The sequence below is a fragment of the Corvus cornix genome, chromosome Z, assembly GCF_000738735.6.
Source record: "Corvus cornix cornix isolate S_Up_H32 chromosome Z, ASM73873v5, whole genome shotgun sequence".
NCBI classification, from domain to species: Eukaryota; Metazoa; Chordata; class Aves; order Passeriformes; family Corvidae; genus Corvus; species Corvus cornix.
The window spans coordinates 56,549,677-56,568,888 of NC_046357.1; the positions used below are offsets into that span (position 1 = coordinate 56,549,677).

Consider the following 19,212-nt stretch of genomic DNA (forward strand, 5'->3'; position numbering starts at 1 on the left):
GTATGTTTAATTGCCTAACTCTCTATTTAACACTGATATATTATTTCCTCCTGAGAAAGACAGAAACTCTTTAGCCTAGAAAAAGATGATTCTGAAGTAGTGAAAGTAAGCTGCCACATGGCAGGAAAGCCAGTTGTAACTGTGTGACCCTTGTGCTCAGGTCTCAGGTGGGAGATACAACTGTGGAAAACACAGTGTCCCTCTGTCCCTGTCAGGAAATCATCCACTAGCCAGGGAGGCATTTCACATCTCTCCAGGACACCACAGGGAGTAGAGATGGTCCTGGCAGGAGCTCACTGCCACTTGCAATAGGGAGGAGACCCAGAAAGGGATATTTTATCCTCCAGCATTTGGTACCTACACAGGACATCCTATGCATATTATGTTCTCAGTGCATTCTTCATTTACAGTATCAAATTTCAAATCTCACTGCAGGATGGGGTGTGATTTCAACACGAATGCCTGTGGCAAAACTTACTTATTGGCAGAAGGGTGTTTATAAACAAGTCAGAGTATTCTTCATCTGATTTATGCTGAGATATCCCAGACACTTAGGGCAGAAGTAAACTAGGATGCATATTTTCACCCTGCCAGTAGTGTCCATATTTCACAGGGGCATGAAAAACCACACATTTCTATGTAAGTGGAAAATTCTTTCCTCTATCTGAAGTAATTTAAAGTTCTCCTTTTATGCTGTGGTCCCATCTTTCCTGATCATTTGATAGGGTTTATAGCATTGCTGTAGTGCTGATGATCTAAGGATAAAAGAAGCATTACAATTTTGCATTTCTTCTCTCTAGTAATCCTTTAAAACATTGCTCTGGGTTAAGGAATAAAGTTAGTGGGATTTACAGACTAGCTTACTGGTACAACAGTAAGATACCAATTTAGATTAGGTTAGGTTAGGGTAGGGTAGGTTAGATCGGGCTAGGCTGGGCTGGGCTGGATGGTTGAGGATCAGGGCAAATGCAGTGGAGGTATTTGGGTTTAGAAACTTCTTTCTCGGGAAGTGCAGTGTTGTTCCTGCTTAGTGCTACATACGGTGACGTCGTGGGGTGGGGGAAGAGGAAAGAGGAGGGGTGATCTCCTAACAAACAGCTGTTGCAGCTGCAGAGAGGAAAAAGGAGAAAGCTCAGGAGCAGCAGCAGCAATCCGACCCCTGCAACAGGTAATACTTCTTGAGTGCAGGTGACATAGACTGCTCAAATGCAAAAAAACAGTGGGTGGGATGTGCCTGTGGGAGAAAAGTACAACAGCTCTACTCAGCAGCGCTCTTCTTCCTGAACTGCAGAGCTTGCAGCTTGTCATGGGTGGGAAGGGGAAGACACAGAAGTTCAGACCAACATGACTTAATGTGACTTAGAAGGAAACCATGTCAGCAGAGGGAATTTTCTAGCAGATCTTGCCTGGTGGGGAAAAAAAAAAAAAAGGAACATTGCTCTCTGGTTTCAGCACGAGGGCTGGTTCCTCATGTGTGGTCAACCAGCACAGGCACACGCAAAGGCAGCCGAGCACAGGAGCCCTGAGGGGCAGGGAAGTGCTCTGTGCACGCAGGCCTGGGTGGGACCCTCTGCGTGGGACACGCCCTGAGAGCAACCTGAGTGTGGCCTTCGTGCTGGCACCCTGTAAGGGACACATAGATGGGTCAAGGGCTGGCCTGAGCTGGGTGCCTCGGCTGTGCTGTCACCTTAGCTCACGGAGAGCGTGCTCCTGACCACCCTTCAGACACTGAGGGCACCTACCTCCACGCTTGCCTTGGATGATAGTTACCACAGAGACACACCGAAGACCTTTGTGGTAAAAATAATAGCATGCAACAGCTACACTTTGTGAAATTTCTGCCCGAGGAAATACACCAGGCTTTGCAACTAAAATGATAAAATCTTTGCTGTGGGTGCTAGTTCTGACATTGCTTACATTTTGTCTAGTTTTCTGTGTTTTGAGCCCACAGAGAAAGCAGGTAAGTTTTCTGCTAAGCAAGGTTGATATTACATGAGATAAGTGCATCCCTGGCATTTCAATCTATTTGGCATAAAATCATCCACAGTAAACAAGGTGAAACTGACAATTAAAACAGCAGACAGCAAGTGCAGCCTTCTGGGTCTATCTCCTGCAAGACCCATGTTTGTTTCTTTCTCCTGATATCAATGCAGGCAAGAGTACTGAAATGTGCTGTGACATGCCAATGCCTTCAAATGAAAGAAACTTGAACACCTTAACGCAAATCACACTCCAAGGGAGGAATGTGGCAGGAGGTGAGGCACCAGGGTGGCAAAGTGAGGTTTGGAAGACTAGCCAGCAAGTCTGGGGCAGGCTCAGGGACTGAAGCACTACCTGATGGATAGTCTGTGTTTTGTCTGCAACAGTGCTGCAGAAGCAGGTTCTGTGAGTGAAATGTGGAATCATCCCTTCTGTGAACTGATGGGAGCTGGGAATCTAAAAAAAGACCATCTCTTCTGCCAGTGACCTTTCACATAGAAGCAGATGACTGAATTTTGTGTTGTGACACAGTGCTGTTGAGACAGGCAAATGGGTTATCTTCAGCCTGCTTCTGTTTCTCTAGGCAAAGAGGTCAGCCTTCGGATGAGAAGGACCTCAGTGAAAAGTTGCATTTCAGTTTCCTTTTATCACACTGAAATCACCTTTCAGTCTCTTCAGATTTCTTCACTTCTGTGAAAGGCTTTTGTTTGGTTTTAGGTACCTTTTGTGCAGGGATTAACAAAGTAGGGTGAAAAAAGTGTGATGCATTCTCAGATCAGGGCTGTTTCTTCACAGTGGAGAGCATCAGCAAGGGAGGGAGCTGTGCTGCTTGCAGCTCTGGGGCCGGGATCTGTCTGCGTGTAACACCAGCACACTGCCTGCCACCACATCTCTACACTCCTTGGGGAATATGGGACTCTCCATAAATGTCAACAATCTGTACACATTTCAGCAGTCACTGGTACATTTTAAAGATGATGTGTTGTAACGTGCAACAGCTGCCACATTGCCAAAACACTAATGTGAGGCTGCATTTACAAATGTTACTCTGTGTTTAGTGAAGATTAAGTACCTTAAGAACTGCAGAAACAACAGCTTTCTAGCCAGCCAGTGCAGGAAGATTTTGGAAAATACACCCAAATCACTGAAAGACAGGCTCTGAGGATGACAGACAGATGTAGCAAACTAAACTTCAGAAGAGAGAAACCATATGCTCATCTTGCATCCAGTGCGAAGCCCACACAGCAGTATCAGACCAAAGAGAGTGGTGGAGCTGCTGACTGGAAAGACTCAAGATTTTCATATCTGTTCCTGTAACTTCCATACAGTAATTCCTATCCATCCAGCAATAAGGCTGTTTCTTAACGCAGAACAATGTTCCTAATTTTTTGTCTTTTTACAGTATATAGTTTCCCAACTTTCTCTTACCACAAGATGGAACAAAGTGTCATTCAGTAATAAAACAGATGGAATTTGGATCAATATTAATTGATCTCACTGGACTTTAGTTCAATTCAGTTGTATCTTACTTTTCCTAAAAGGAGGTTATATATGGAACAGATTCCTTTGTTTGGGTCCTTCTGTCTTATTTTCACAGTATCAAAGACAATGATGTCTCTTGGGAGATATTTTATTCCCACAAATCTTTTTGTGCCTATAGGAGTGAATGTGCTTATAGATATGAATAGCTGTCATCCTACATAAGTGGAAAATAGGAAGACAAGCACTTTTTATTACTTCCCTGGGATTTACTTAGAATAAAAATTTAGAAGATCAGTTTATCTAGATCAATTTAAACAACTCTATATTGTAGCTTATGGTCCAATGCTATGAATAAAGTACAGGCATTTATCAAATTTAGATATTTTTGAACAGAGATATTTAGTCCATTTATTAATGTACAGATATAAATGAAATGAAGTTTGTTGGCAGAGACATACCACACAAACACACAGGATCAAGGCACAACTTAAAGAGAATATTGTTTACTAGGGCAAGAAATTAATAGGTCCAACACATAAATTCCAGTACGAAATTAACAAGTTGATTTCCCAAAAATTAGTCTTGCAGCTGGAGGACAGGCAAGCCTCTCATTTCAGAATAGGTCAGAAGCAAATACATTTATGGGAAATTAAGTATATCCAGAGCCTACGAAATTTTGCAACAAGTCAGATTACCACGAAAATTAAGTTAGAATAGCTACAAAATGTAGTCTTCTCCAACAGGAGAAGATTTTGTTTATTAAATACAACTTGAATCCAGAAGTTAGTGGAAAATCTTTGTTTAGACACGTCTTCATCTGGAGGCACAAATTTCTCTTCGATGCATTAGACAGAGTTCTGTTCTGGGGCCTCTGAGAGACACACACAGTTTTCACTGATCTGTTTATATTTCATAGAATCAGAGACTCAAGGAATGGTTTGGTTTGGAAGGGACATTAAGAATTGTTAAGTTCCATTCAGCTTCATCTGGTTCCAACACCCCTGCCATGGGTCCACGTTGCTCAGAGCCTCACCCTTCTCGTGGCATTGAACACTGACAGGGATGGGGCATCCACAACTTCTCTGGGTAACCTGTGCCAATGCCTCACCATCCTCACATTAGACTGTCTTCTTAATATCTAATCTAACCCTGCCCTCTTTCAGTCTAAAGCCATTCTCCCTTGTCCTGTCACTACATGCTCTTGTAAATAGTCTCCATCTTGTTGAGTTCATTTCATATATAGGAAGGCCACCATCAGGTCATCCTGAAGCCTTCTCTTCTCCAGGCTGAACAATCCCAGTTCTCCCAGCCTTTCCTCGCAGGAGAGGTGCTCTATCCCTCTGATCAACTTGGTGGCCTCCTCTGGACTCTCTCCAACAGGTCCATGTCCTTCCTGTTCTGGGGACCCCAGAGCTGGATGCAGCACTGCAGGTGGGGTCTCACCAGAGCAGAGCAGAGGGGCAGAATCCCCTCCCTGGCCTTGCTGCTTTGGATGCAGCCCAGGACACATTTGGCTTTCTGAGCTGCAAGGGCACATTGCTGGGTCATGTCCTACCTCTCCTCCACCAGAACCCCCAAGTCTTTCTGGGCAGGGTTGTTCTCAATTTCAGCTCTTTGATTTACTAACATGTCCAAAGAGGGTGCAGAATGTTATTGTTGGTCATATAGTTTATTATTTTGACTTTCCACAGCTTTACCATGAACATCTACCTGTTTGTGTATGACTTAATGCAATTCTGTGGACACTCATGGATATTTACAAATATGATCATCAGGTTCATGACATTTGGAAAAGGTAAGGTTCCTTCTCTATTTTCCTTAAACATTTTAAGCGGCAGTGACAGACATACAGAAATATCAAGTTAAAGTTAAGATTCTGAATATGTGTATGTCCAATACCAGGGACTGTGTAATTCAATCAGAAAGATAATAATGAACAAATTACTTGTGCCTGTCTTTTACCATTGTCACACTGGGAACGAAGCTCTTGTTTTGCTAATGAGCTTTAATATTCAGCAGCATGCTAGTAATATTTGAATTAGACATAGACCTAAATGTGACTAGGTCCAGTCATCATGGCAAATATTAATCTTACTGAAGCCACCAGGAGAGAATATCTTTGTGGTTATTGCACATGACTCTCTATCTCCAAAAACATTACAATATATTTCTCTTTCTCTTGCCTGGGGTTAAGACAAAAATAGAAAGCAAGTGACTGGAAATTTAAAATAACTTAAAATGGACAGTTTTAGGCATATAAAATGCCTGCCTTCTGGACTAGTTGTTTTAGGCAGTGCATATAGAGGCAGGAACTCAACATGTCCTAGTGTTTAGAAATTCCTCATGCATTTCCTCAACATTTTCTCCTATTTAGAAATACCCTAGAGCGTTATCTCTAAACCAACACATCCTGCACAGTGTTTCCCCACGCATTAAGTATAGGGAATTTAATTGTTTTCTCAGCTTCCTGCCTCTGTGTCAGAGACACACTTGGAGTGGATTGCCTCCTCTACTCCCTGAAGCTTTGCTTCTGCTACCCAGAAGTTTGGTACTGTGTAAACTTTATTTCTTGTCATCTCCAGTGATGATAGGGTAAAAGCAAACCCAGTAGTTGCTCCAGACTTTTACTGTATAACCATCCTCTAATCTTCCTCTCCATTTTGTCTGTAGATTCACTGGCTGACACGTTTTACTCCATAGGACTTGTAATGCGCCTTTGCCAGCTGTTATCTGTATTGGAGATCCTGCACATCCTCATCGGCATTGACAAAAGCCGTTTCCTCCCCAGGTTTTTGCAGGTAAGTTTGTTCCTCAAGACTCTCCTTTCATGACCAACACACATCAGCTATGGCTGTCCCTGGGGACAAGCCCAGGCCGAACTATCCTGAATGTTGCACCTGCAGCCATCCTCAGGGAGCCTGGTTTGCTGATAGTTTGCCAACTTCAGGAATTGCTTCCTCAGAACTGGGCTGGTTGGGAAAGAACTGTTCTGTCAACGTGTTTCTTTTTGAGTGAAAGTGAATAGTGAGTATGTTTGCTCTACAGCACAGACCCAGAAAATGTCCAGATGAGTGGCCACTAGCAGAAGTGGGTCAGTGGCCGATGGCAGTCATCAAATTAAATTCCAGGGGGGCTTGGCCCTTCTAATTTTCTCCCTACATAACCTCCTGGCATCCCAGTAGTACCCAAGTTATCTTCCCTTCCTTCAGAGGTGATCAACTCTCTTTTTTTTCCCTGACTTCCAGTAAGTTCCCTGTTTAAACAGGCTGGTCTTTTTCCCTCCTAGTGTGTCATATGTTCAACTGTAGGCAGAAAACCAGCCAAAAGATCACATGCTATAGCAGAAAGTAAGATGATACTCTGATATTTTCCTTGCCACACTGTTTTTTTCCTTTTGGGTGTTAATCTCAGGTTTTGGTATTTTTTTTTAATGCATTGGAAAAAGCAAAATGATGACCTGAATTTACCTTCCAACCTTTCCAGTCCTTAGTATTTGAATAATGGTGAAACTTACACTGCTCTCAGCAGTCAGAAGACCAAGAGTAGTTAGTTATGTTTTTAATTTTCTGGATAGCCCATTTTTGTCAAATGATATATTAATGGGTGAAGATGTTCTTCTTTTCAAATCTCCATTAACTAATGTCTAAATAACTAATTAACTAATTGACTACTACAGATCTCTGTTCTTTACACTGCTCACTAAGCATGGTAGCAAATTCAGCAAAATGCAAATAACTGCTTTTCCCTGCTTAAATCCATATGCTTTGACACTAATCTAGGGGAGAAAAAAGTCTCCTATCTACTGTGACCTGTAACAAATCTCACAAGTCTTGGAAAGAAGAGCAGCCTGCTCTTAGTCATTAAAACAAGCCTTGTCCTGGCAGAGTTTACACATTCCCCAGCCCTGACATAGTGTGTTTCTTTCCTTGCCAGACTTACAGAAGGCAGAGATCAGGAAAGCCTGCACAAGCACTGTTCTCTGTCATCACAAATGACATTAGCATGAAATGGATATTCTGAACAAGAAAACTGTGACCTTTCTTGGGCAGTGCAGTTTGTGCAGTGCTCTCCAGGGCAGCATGGAAAGGCAGCTCATGGAATGATACAGCAGTGTGACTCCCAGTGTTCACATCACACCAAATATGGTTTTGGATCCTTACTTGGTTCTTTCCCCAGCTGCACTCTCACCACAAACAACTCTCTTCCCTTGATGTTAGCAGCAGTCTCATGCTCCAAACAAGATGTATAAGCTCTTTGGTGGAGACTCTGCTGTCACGTGGTTTACCCACTTTTGCTGAGAGAGCGTGGGTTAAGCAGCTGTGTGCCAGCACTGCTCCCACATGCCTTGTCACACTTTCTTCGCTGCCTCTTAGGAAGAAAGAACCAGTGTATTTTCCACAATGAGCGAGGGAAGGACAGTTAGTTAAGAGATGCTTACCTTGCTGCAGCCTACTAGATTACTGCACAGTCAGGCACTGATAAAGGTGCAAGAATTAGATAGTGGCTGCCTGGTTCTGTGCTCCCACCACCTATTCTGACTTTGAGCTTAAAACATATCCCTGTATGCATCCCTCATAACAGACATATATACACACATCCACAGTGAAGCTCACCTTCAGTGATCGCTAGGATGAGAGAACGGCTGGCTCAGGCAATGTCACATGGGTGGAGGTATAAATTAACATTGAGTAAAACAAGCTATGAAAGGGCCCTGTGGTGGCAAGTTTTCTGTAGGCATTATAGCAAATGAAAGATTTAAATGCATCCTTCAGTGAAAGGTTTATGCCTATTATTGCATTTGTCATGGTTTAGTAGCATTTAAGGAAAACACTTTGAGATACACAATACAGATAGTGGAAAAACAAACTCGGAGGAGTCTTCTGGAAAAACTCCTTGAGGGACAAAGTCTCAGGCCCCCAAGGACCTGAGAAGAGCAAGGTAGGCCAAGGCCTTCACACCATGAAAGAAAAAATTAGTCTTGTGTGATGGATGCGCTGGAGGAAAGTGAGGCAGGGGATGGTCACAAAGCTGGTGCAAAGGGATGTTCCTCAGGGCATTTATAACTTAATAAATAACTGGAGGAGGGCAGGAGAACATGTCACATGTCACTGTTCTCACCAAAACAGAAGATAATGAAATATGATAGTCTGGCTAGGGAGTAAAGGCTGACAGGGCTGGTACCATAGCAAGGAGAGAGGAAAGGTCTAAGAAAAGACTGGTATTTTTGTGAAACAAACAGCAGTTCTTCACCCTGTGCAAACAGGATTTGATTTACCAAACCAAAAGCAATGTACTATGACTTTGTGATAAAAACATTAATTTTTAACTTTAAATATTTAGTGTCACTTTTCTCACTTTTTTTTTTTTTTTAATATACACTACATTGAAGAGCTACATAAGTGTTTCAGGTACCGACTACGAAACTGCATAGTCATGGTTATTAAAAAACAGAAGTGAATATGCTATTTTTTCTAGCCAAATTTGCTCTGTTTCACTTACTTGATTAAAAACTCAGACTGTCTTGCAGAAAATTATGTCACTCTACAGAACTTGCTGTATCCTGTGAGAGATCAGTGTCAGAAAAGGAAAGTAATTCCAATTTGATTTCAAAGAAGAAATGAAAACTGAAAACACTGTATTTATGCTTTGTGATATGTTAGCACATACTTCCTTTTTATGAATGTGAAAACATAGGACTTAGAGTTGTGCTTTTTTTTTATTTTAAAGCAAGAGAGTAGCAACAGAGAATATTTTCATTCATGCAAGGACAGATGATCCACACAGGAAATTATCCACAGCTGAGCAGCAGCACGTGCATTTTATCTATGTGTGTATATGTGTATTTATATATGTACATGACTCCATGTATAAATGCATACAGATATGTGCGTCCAGAAGCACAATATCAACCTGTACTACTCTTCTCCAAGTAGCACCCTGCCTCTTCACTTGCAGAAAATGTCCCCAGCCTTTGACTAACCCCTGCACTTACCTTTGATTTTTGTGGGTTACCTAAAGCTAGGAGTGCTATGAAAGGAAAGAGAATAAAGGCAAGCAGGCAGGCAACCTCCTGATTTATGCAGAAAAAGAGGTAGGATGCCACTGTCTGTCCTCACGGGGACATCACAATTGTCCTGAGCAGCCAGCTCTGTGTCCTGCCCCACAGATGTGCTCCAGAGCAAGGCCACGTCTTTCCAGTTTCAGTGTCTGGTGGCTGCTTTGTGCAGCCCATTGCTTGCCAGATGAGACTGCAGTCTAACAGGAACAAAGTACCTCACAGGGAGCAGTGCTATCTCCAGTTTCCTGCTCTTGCAGGTGCTTAACATACTTTACAGTCTGATTACTGAGTTCCATCATGTGTAACTAGTAAAGCTGAGTGCCTCCATTGCTCCCCTTTCCCAGTCTGAATCTCTGATGGAGGAAATCTGCTGAGCTCCACCTAGGTGGTTCTCACTGCCTCATGTTTCTGCTTGTATCCTGGGGAGAGAAGGAAATCCACAGCTTCTTACACTTCCAGATTATAAGGCTGAATTGTGGGTCTCTATAGTCACTCTGTCTCATTGGCCAGCATAAATCTGTTTGAAACTGAAGTTTCAAACTGGAGTTTGAAATGGTAACTACCTTCCTTTCTCTCACTAAAATGGGACCAGATCCTGATCATTTATCCCATGCTGTTTTCTAGCACATTTCCACCCAGCTGCTTCCTGAAAAAGGAGCGACCATTTGGAAAATCTTCCAAATCTTCCAATCTTCTGACATCTCAAAGTATGTCCATCTTTTCATTATCGTGATAAACCCCTTGGTCTCTAGGACAACTACCTGTGGCATTTCTCTGAAACAGCTCTTGTATTAACAATATTGCAGAACTCTCTCTACACCTCTCAGTCTGATTTTAGAGTCAGTAAGAAAATGCCCATACCACCAATGCTGCATTCTTTACCACTCTTTATCTAACTATTTTAACTCAGATTCTATTTTATCTGTTCTCTCCAGCACACAATCCCACCCAGTGCTCACCGAGCTTTTACCTTTGTTTTGATTTCCTTATGATGATGGTTGCCCTGCCACGTTTCTTGTATCTCTCTTCTATCTGGTTTCAGATCTGCATCAATAATTCCAGTTCCCCCATATTTCTGCCATGTTCCTCAGCATCAGTGCACAAACACAGGACATGTTAGCTCTCACTTTCTGTTTCCTGACCCATCTGTACAAAAGTCTGCCAAAATCTGACGTTTTTAAAAATCAGTTCCTCAGTTTGGAACCTATGGGATCAGCAGCACAGATGACAGAGGAGGGTGAGAAGCAGGAAAACCATTTTTAGCTGTTGTGGCCCCTCAGTGCTTTCCACGATGAGGAACCAGATCCCTGGGGGACACACATGCTCTATTTCTGTACAAAAAATTGCTCCACGTATTTTGCTGAATAGTGAAGTGAGGCTGCTTTATCTGACAGGTGTGGTTTGTGAAAAAAGAGAGTTTGTGGTTAGAATTGTCCATGCAGGAACCCTTAAATATTATATTGCAAAACTACCACACAAACTTGCTGAGAGGCAAAATTCTTACTTTGTTTAAGGTAGTAATAAGGGGAAACCAGTGCAGAATAACAGCACTTATAAAAACAACCTTGGTAATCCACTTTCATTTGGTAACTTTTAACTGACTTGACATCTCAACTTGTGAAATCATTACAACTAACGTACCTTATGGAAGACATGGCACTGGGTAAAAAACCCAGCCCAGTGAAGCTATATCGATTCATACCAACTGCTTAGGTGCATGTTTTCTACTTCAACAGTTTCAAATAGAGTGTAAATCAGAGTGAATTGTTACTGTTCTGGGACAGCTTGACAAACAACTCTTGGCAGTACTGATACATTTACTTTATAGGACAGGGCATGGATACTGTTAGAAAAGTTGTCAGGAAAGCTGCAAAAAGACACACTTGTTTTTAATTTCTTGAGCTTTAATGTTACCGATGTATTTATTTTAAGCTGGAGACACTGCCTGTTTAATCCACTTTTATCTTTTTATTTGTGGGTTGGATAAAGTTCAACCACTAGAAAAATATTAGGACATAAATATTGTGGCAATCATTCACGTAAGTGACAAGCTTAAACCCACTTCCCCTAACCAAGAATAAGATGGAAAGAAAGATAAGGAATTCTACTTTTCCTCCTTCTTTCTGCAAATCTTACATGAAAGAGATTCCTTGCAACACAGATCTCCAAGATATGAAAAACAGATCTGGGAGTGTAAGATTAGTACTTTCTGGCATACAACCCTCCCAAGAAGGGCCTTCTCTATACCACTGCCTCCCACACAGCGTACAAGCAAAGAAGCTTATCCCTGCCAGCCCTCCAAGTACCTAGGTGCAGCAGGAATAGTCCTTGCTTCCAGGACCTCCGTGGTTTCCTTGGGTACAAACCCAAGTCATCCCAGCTGGCAAGCAAACTTCCACACTTACCATAACGGGTCTTTGATGCTGCAGCCAGCAGTGCCCACTTCCCTTTGCTGAAGGACCTTGAACAAAAGCAGGCTATGAAGCAAAACATTCACTGCTGATTTTGTGTAAAGAAAACTGGATCCATTTGTGGCCTCCTATTTCGCCAAAATGCCACAGAAATAACTGCTACAGAAGGTGCTACCTGAATTCAAAGTTTTCTTTTCTTTTCAGATCACTGAGAGAATAATTGTTTTATTTGTCGTGATCAACAGTCAGGAAGAAGTTCAAGGGAAATATGTCGTGTGTGTTTTATTTTTCCTTTGGAATTTATTAGATGTGGTCAGGTAAGGAGTCAACATCAAAACCATGAGGGGAAAATGGGTTATTCTTGCCAGAAGAACTCCACCCCCATTGTGCAGCAAGGCTCATTTAATTGTTTCAAAATTGGCAAAGCATAATATCCATTTTTAAGTAAAAGCTTGAGCCTTATAGTTACTTAATGACTTTTACAAAAATCCACATGGTTAAGAGGCAAAGGAACTTACAGATGTAAGATAGAGGAATGCATTAGCAGACAGTATTAATATTTGTAGTTCAAAGGCTTTGATGTTTTTAACAAAAATTTAGAGGGAAATCAAAACTACCTTCTGGAGAGCAGGAATTCTTGAAACCATCCTGGTTGCCATTACCATCCTGTTGCTTTATTATTTTATTTTTTTATCCACTTTAATCCAAGATTGACAGCACAGTAAGGCAGTACCAGCAGAACTTCTTGTGAAGGCAGAAAGACTATTCTGGGTTAACTGCACCGTGCTTTCCAAAAAGCCAAGAGCTCCTGCTGCAGGAGACTAAGAGTTTTGGTAGTAGGGCATATATCACACCACAAGAACAACAAACATTTCTCATATGTAATGTAAGTCTCTATGCACCTCAGTCTGTAGACTTAGAGCAGGTACATATGGAATTAAGAAGCATTTTAAGAAGACACAGCTCTCACAGCAACCTATGTAATGAAGGGAAATCTTTTTTTTTCTGCTAATTTAAATATATTGCTTAGCAGACTGACTGAAGAATATGGATTTTGGCAGCAAAGGAAACGTTATAAAAGAGATCTGAAACAGGAAAGTGTCAGACAGAAAAGATAAAGATTTTAAGTCAGCTTCAGAGTATTTTGAACTGCATATGTTAATAGGCTACTACTTGTATTAATTATTTTGTTTATAGTTCCATCCCATTTCTTTTTGAAGTTTGTAAAGCTAAAACAGTGGAACCTAATCTGAAATGAAAGGGTTCAGTGCAGCTGGAGAAATGCCAAAAGTATAAACAATATTGGCTGTAAAGTTCTGTCAGTGCATAATAATAGTCCTATTGATGCATCATTATTTTCTACCCTTGCTAAAGAACAGAGTTAAGCACCACAGCAGTAACAGCAGTTGTTTAACAGGAAAGCTACTGTGGTCTACAGCAGCAAATGACCAATTCAAATAAACCATAGTACAACTCATACAATTTTAGAATTCTTACCTGATTTACTTTACAGCACCTGTGCCACGTCCTAATATCTCAAGGAAATGTTCATGTCTAGAAGTGCATAAGGATCTATCCCATCCCTTAGCCAACTACTCTTGAAATATTACAAGTTTTTCCACATAAACTTTCAGGGATATAAATTTCCCTGAAGGACTATTTGTTATGCATCATGGCTAGTGATATACTGAGAGCAAATTCTGCAAGGTTTTCTATAACTAGTCTTTCCTTCTTATACCATCAACAGCCCATGGAATTGTGTAGAGAAGGAGTAGCTGTTTCCTTTTTCTATTGGGTTGAGATTCAGCCTTAAAAGCAACAATAATAAAAAATGGAGATAATCCTGAGGTTGCAGAGGGCAACCTTGAGAGACAATGGTACATTTTCAGCCTCTCACACTCTTCTACAGTCCAGGTGTGATGCAAAATTAATCAAATTAATCAATAAGAAGGGAATACAGGAAGTTTGTTTAACACTAGTTTCATCTGTCAGAAAGTCTTGGGTAGTATCTCTAGGAAGGCCACAGTGCAAAAAGTCTTTCAGCTGACCAAAAATGCAACCAGACCTGTTTCTCCAGTGTTTGGAAAGCTGCTGTACCGCTTTTAAGATCACACCAAGATTAGGTCACCTTTGGAGAGTGAAGTCCTAGGCATTCTGGTCTCCCAGTGAGCAACAGTAAAAACCACATAAGAACAAAATGCTGCAATGCACTGGTGAGCAAACGCTTTTTTTGGACCTACTACCCCTTCTGAGGTCCAGGAGAGGGGGACATGTACTACAGAAGGTTAAGTACCTGAAATTGCCTTCTTGTTTAACCTTCTCCAGCAGTGATTCAGCTCAGTCATAAACAGCAGTGACTCAGCAGTCATAAATCAGAATTTTCTTGGTCCCAAGCAACAGTCATATTCTGCCTGCCCCTCTCAGTTGCAACACCCCCATCTGAAATCCATTTTCTGTTGGACCAGTATGAAATCATACTGGTCTCTGACTGAGCTGTCTGTCTGGAGGGCTTTATTGCCGTCTTCCTGCTCTAGGGTAGCACCACCCTGCTGAAAAAAATAAACCACCTACTTTCAGGCATTGGAGCCTGAATGAAAACGGTTGCCGCTCTGAAATTTACTCAGACAGCTCCAAGTTCTTCTGCAATTCCTTTGAATTTTCCAGTAGTGTAACTTTATTCTAAAGACATCATAATTTCCTCTGAGCTCATCTGCTTTCCTCTTATTGCAGGTACACTTACAACATGTTGGCAAGGATGGGCATATATTACCTACCACTAACATGGCTCAACTTCTCACTGTGCATCCCACTCTATCCCCTTTCAGTTCTGGCTAAAGGTAAGGAGGTGGGAAGGGGTATCAACCACTTGCTTCCTTAATATTCTTCAAAAAAATGTGATCACTTCAATTGCCATTTGTGTTTAACATAGTTCCTCATGCACTGCCGAAGTTGTCAGAAATGTTCATGTACCTTCATACTAACCTGTATGCCACCTGTGTCTCTTTTTTCTGTTACTTTTTTCTTTAATATGGACTCTCTGGGTTTTGGGGGTTGTGTGTCTGGTAGGTTTTGGTGTTTTTTTGTTGGCTTGGTTTTGTTTCAGTTTTTAAAAATATAGGAAAATGTTATTTTTTTCTGAGTAAAGCAGAAAATATTCTCATAAATGACATAGGGATTCCTCCCTTCCAGACTCACCATATTAGACAGCAACTTACAAAGCTTCTTCCCCGCTGAGGCTGACCTTACTGGCTCAGGGCAGTATCATAGTTACACCAAGAACTCTACCCACTGAGAACACACTGAAAACACTTGTTTCTGACAGAACTCATTAATGAATAAGGTATATTTATTAATTCTAGTATTAACAGCAATCAGCACCCCAAACCTACAAAACTGAACTCAAGGAGAAAATGTGCATATGCATACAAATGCATATGTATATGTATCAGTATATAAAATATAAAAGGTAACTGACTTGTACATTAAGCTTTTTGATGATCTTCTGCTTCTTTTAGACTAAGGATTCACCATGTTTTTACAGGATTTGCAATTTGTGTATCACTGCCTTATTTTGAATCCTTTGGCACATACTCCATCAAGCTACCATTTCCATTCACCTTCTCAATCTACTTCCCGTATGTTCTGAAAATGTACCTGCTAGTGCTCTTTACAGGTAAGTATCTCATCTTCCAGAAAACTGGATCTCAACACAACTGGGATGCCTATGGCAAGAAAAAATCAAATCAGTACCAGGCCTTTCACAAATTCTAACTCTCTCTGCCACATCTCCTGCAGACCACTGCAGGGAAGTGCATCACTACCTGTTTTGATTTCCAGTATCTTTCAAATACAAACAGTTAAATCTGCAAGATACCATGTATCGTGCATAAAAATACAAACCAATAAAAATTGTTTCAGTGATCCCAGCCTTACAGCTATTTAGTGAAACTTGCTTTTTTGTTTGCTTTTTTTAAAAAAAAATCAATTCCCATTTGATCATACTCTGGTTCTGTGCAACTCTTCCTCACTCATAACTCCTAGCTGGGATGAGAAGTTTTATCGAAATTAAGACTTTTACAGCTTGATTATTCAAAGGGATGAAAAAACAAGGCCACTCCAAAACCTGCATGTAAATAGATCCCTTCTCCTTTTCACCAAAATACTTTCGAAAAATTTCTGCTGGATTTAGCTGCATCATACAGAAGTCTTTGTTCTGTCATTGGCTTTAACATGAATTTGAAGGATCTCATCCTTATGATGTAGTGTTCTGATCCTAAGTACATGGAAGGAACTGTGCAAGGTTGCCAGATAAATGCTCTTATTGTTCCTTCTAAACTAATTGAAGACAGTTTGAATTCTACTCCCTTGTTCTTACACCATTTTGTGTTTTGATTCAGGCATGTGCTTTGTCATCCAGAACCTCTTCCATGAGAGAATGGCACACCTAGGGACAGGCAACATCAAAAATAAAAGAAGTTAAGTTGATATTTTGTTTGGAAGGAAAAAATACATTCCTAGTGTATTGCTGCATGTCATAATTAAAAACAAAGTGGACAAAGATATCTCAATGAAAAACTCTTCTTCACATGAACATTTTCTGGCTGTGTAGAATTTTCAGAAAAGGCAGATCTCTTGAATGCACCTCAGAAATGGAGCAACTTCTGAAAGTTTTGACTTCAAGTGTCCAGAGATTTTAAAATTAATATATTTTTTCTAATATATGTTATAGAATTCTTAAAAAATTTAGGAGTGCCACAAATCACAGTCACACCCTCATTTTGGTGTTAATTCTTATCTCATTCTATACAGATATTCTGAAATGACAATATCATTTAATCTATAAGATTACTTTATACTAGGCCAACATGTATGTACCTCACATATAAATACTAAATTGGCTAGAACTGGAATCTCTCAAGGGGTAGAAGTCAGAACCTTTGCAACCTATGAGACTGACATGCTGATTAGCCCAGGCATTCACTAAGGATCCCCCACATTCTGGCCTCATCCTTCAGTTATCAAAAGAAGAGTCCAGAAAATGCAGCTAAATCAGAAAAGGAAGTGTTAAGGGACTCATCTCCTATATATTCAAGGGGATGTTTAAAGGTCAGAAAGAAACACTTACAATCATGTGTTTCGCATGTCTCTCTCTTCCCCCACAATGACTTTCTTCCATGCTGAACAGCAGACAGATGCGTGCAAAAGAAGTGTGATGTAGTCAGGTCAAATATATGTTGTTCTTCAAAGGGAACTGAATGACTATCAAAAGCCATGTGCAAAATTCTAGCCATTTTACACAATTGTATTTGCTCCTCATACTTCTGTAGGATAATGTGTGAGAATGCAACTAGAACACAGGCTTTTCAAAGGCTGGGAATGAGGAATATAAACAGCTATACCCAGTGGACTGTACAGGCAAAAATAGCCAAATAATTCCTTAGAGGCTGGCAGGAGCTTTTCTGATGTTTCGTCCGTATTGATTTTCACCTACATTTCAATTCAAGCCTGTGGGGGAGAAAAGTGAGGGTATTTTTTTTTTTTTTAGCTGACTGAAAACTGTGGGAAGGGAGGCAAGGTAATAGGAGTAGGAGAGATGATAATATTTAAAGGGAAAGTAAACACTATTACACTATGAAGAGGCTTTTGCCTGTATGACTTTTTAAACCATGCGGCCTAAGACGTTATGTAAGGAAACAGTGAAGCTAAATTAATTTGTTACGAAAGGTCACCTCCTAGAATTTTTATTTATTTAATACATTTGGCAGACAATGCCTGCAGACTGTTGTGACCACCGAGCATTTGCAGACCATAAGCAACAATATCACACAATAGAATAGTTTAGCATCAACCTGGGATTATTTCTTTTCAAAGCACTGCAAACAGAAATTTGGAACTTAGTAGATAAATGGGAGTACTTTGGGCTTCTGTCTGACCCAAACTGATTCGAGTATGAACATTGTGAAGAAACATATAGAGCAGCTGAGTAAGATGACTGTTTTGAAGACAGCCAGAGTAAGTCCACATCAAACCTATATAACTTGCTAAAGTTGAAACATGAACATTTTTCCCCTGGAAATTCAATCTAACATGTTTGTCACCAAGCTGCCTGGAGTTAACCCGATAGGAGAAAACATGACATATGATATTGTACTGGGTTTACATGTCAAGGCTTTGGCAATGGAGAAGGTGCAGGAACAGCTTCCACAAGAAGCCATAGGCTTCCCCTGTGTCAGAAACAGCTGGTTCCAACCAGTTCCAAAACTGAGGTGCCGCAGGACACTGCTGAGCCAAACAGCAAAGACGATGGCATGGCATCTCTCTGAAAACTTAAGAAAAGCTAAGAAATGTCACGCAGCAGCTGTGAGAAAGAAGAGTAAGAACAATGTAAGAGAAACAGCTCTGTAGACACCAAGGTCAGTGGAGAAGAAGAGCTACTTTAGGCACTGCAGCAGATTCCCCTGTGGGCCATGGTGGATCAGCTTGTCCCTCTGCAACCCATGGAGAAAAACACACCAGACAAGATATCCACATGGCAGCCTGTGGAGGGTCCCAGGCTGGAGCAGGTGGCTGTGCCCTGAGGGAAGCTGCAGGCCATGGAGAGCCCACAAAAGCAAAGTAGGAACTGTGGCCCATTAGGGACCCACACTGAAGCAGCTTTTTCCTAATGGACTGTACCCCATGGAAAGGATCTATGCTAGACCAGTGCTTGAAAAGCTGCAGCTTGTGAGAAGAAACCATGAAGGACTGTATCCCATGGGAGGGACCCCAGGCTGGACCAGGGCAACAGTATGAAGGAAAACAAGCAGCAGAGATTAAGGTTTATCAACTAAGCGCAACCCTCATGCCCTACCCACCTTGTACTACCTGGGGAGGAAGGAGGTAGAAGATGCAGGAATGAAGGAGTAAAGTGAGCCTATGAAGAAGGGAGTGGGGGGAGGTGATTTTAGTTTTGCCTTTTTTCTTTCCATCCTATACTATTTTTAATTGGCAATAAATTTTTCTTCCACAAGTTGAATCTGTTTTTGTGACAGAGAATGGTAAATGATCACTGTGTCTTTATCTTGACCCATGAACTTTCTCATCCTATTTTCTCCTTGTCCTGTTGAGGAGGAGGGAGAATGAATGTCCTGTTGAGAAGATGGGGCTGAACAGACATCTGGAAGCCAGCTGAAGTCAAACCTATATCAGATTAAGCCATGTTTATTGTTTTATCCTAAAAAAAAAGTTATGTCTTGAGTCTTATAGCTGGCTAAAAGGCTGGAATAGGAAAAGGATTCTTTA

General features: G+C 41.1%; 1 protein-coding gene across 3 annotated transcripts; it reads left to right on the forward strand.

Moving 5' to 3' along the window:
- The first annotated feature begins 1,053 nt into the window (after positions 1 to 1,053).
- HACD4 (3-hydroxyacyl-CoA dehydratase 4) lies at positions 1,054 to 18,976 on the forward strand. Of its 3 annotated transcripts, XM_019281958.3 has the most exons (7): positions 1,059 to 1,168; positions 5,154 to 5,257; positions 6,133 to 6,260; positions 12,136 to 12,248; positions 14,662 to 14,768; positions 15,473 to 15,604; positions 16,329 to 18,976. In XM_019281958.3, exons 2-7 carry the CDS (start codon positions 5,161 to 5,163, stop codon positions 16,409 to 16,411), a joined length of 660 nt encoding a protein of 219 aa, XP_019137503.1. In that variant the 5' UTR covers positions 1,059 to 1,168; positions 5,154 to 5,160; the 3' UTR covers positions 16,412 to 18,976. The 3 variants fall into 3 exon arrangements, with proteins under 3 accessions (XP_010391298.1, XP_010391296.1, XP_019137503.1); XM_010392996.4 differs by having other exon boundaries at positions 1,054 to 1,168; positions 6,163 to 6,260; positions 15,473 to 16,493; XM_010392994.3 differs by having other exon boundaries at positions 1,056 to 1,168; positions 15,473 to 16,493.
- The last annotated feature ends 236 nt before the right edge of the window (positions 18,977 to 19,212 follow it).

What these genes read in the sequence shown, in the direction of transcription:
- HACD4 (XM_010392994.3), top strand. Translation starts at nt 5,161, where the DNA reads ATGAACATCTACCTGTTTGTGTATGACTTAATGCAATTCTGTGGACAC. An exon ending in TCCTCCCCAGGTTTTTGCAG is followed by an intron (nt 6,261 to 12,135) that starts GTAAGTTTGTTC and finishes TTTTCTTTTCAG; the next exon opens with ATCACTGAGAGAATAATTGT. An exon ending in AATTTATTAGATGTGGTCAG is followed by an intron (nt 12,249 to 14,661) that starts GTAAGGAGTCAA and finishes CTCTTATTGCAG; the next exon opens with GTACACTTACAACATGTTGG.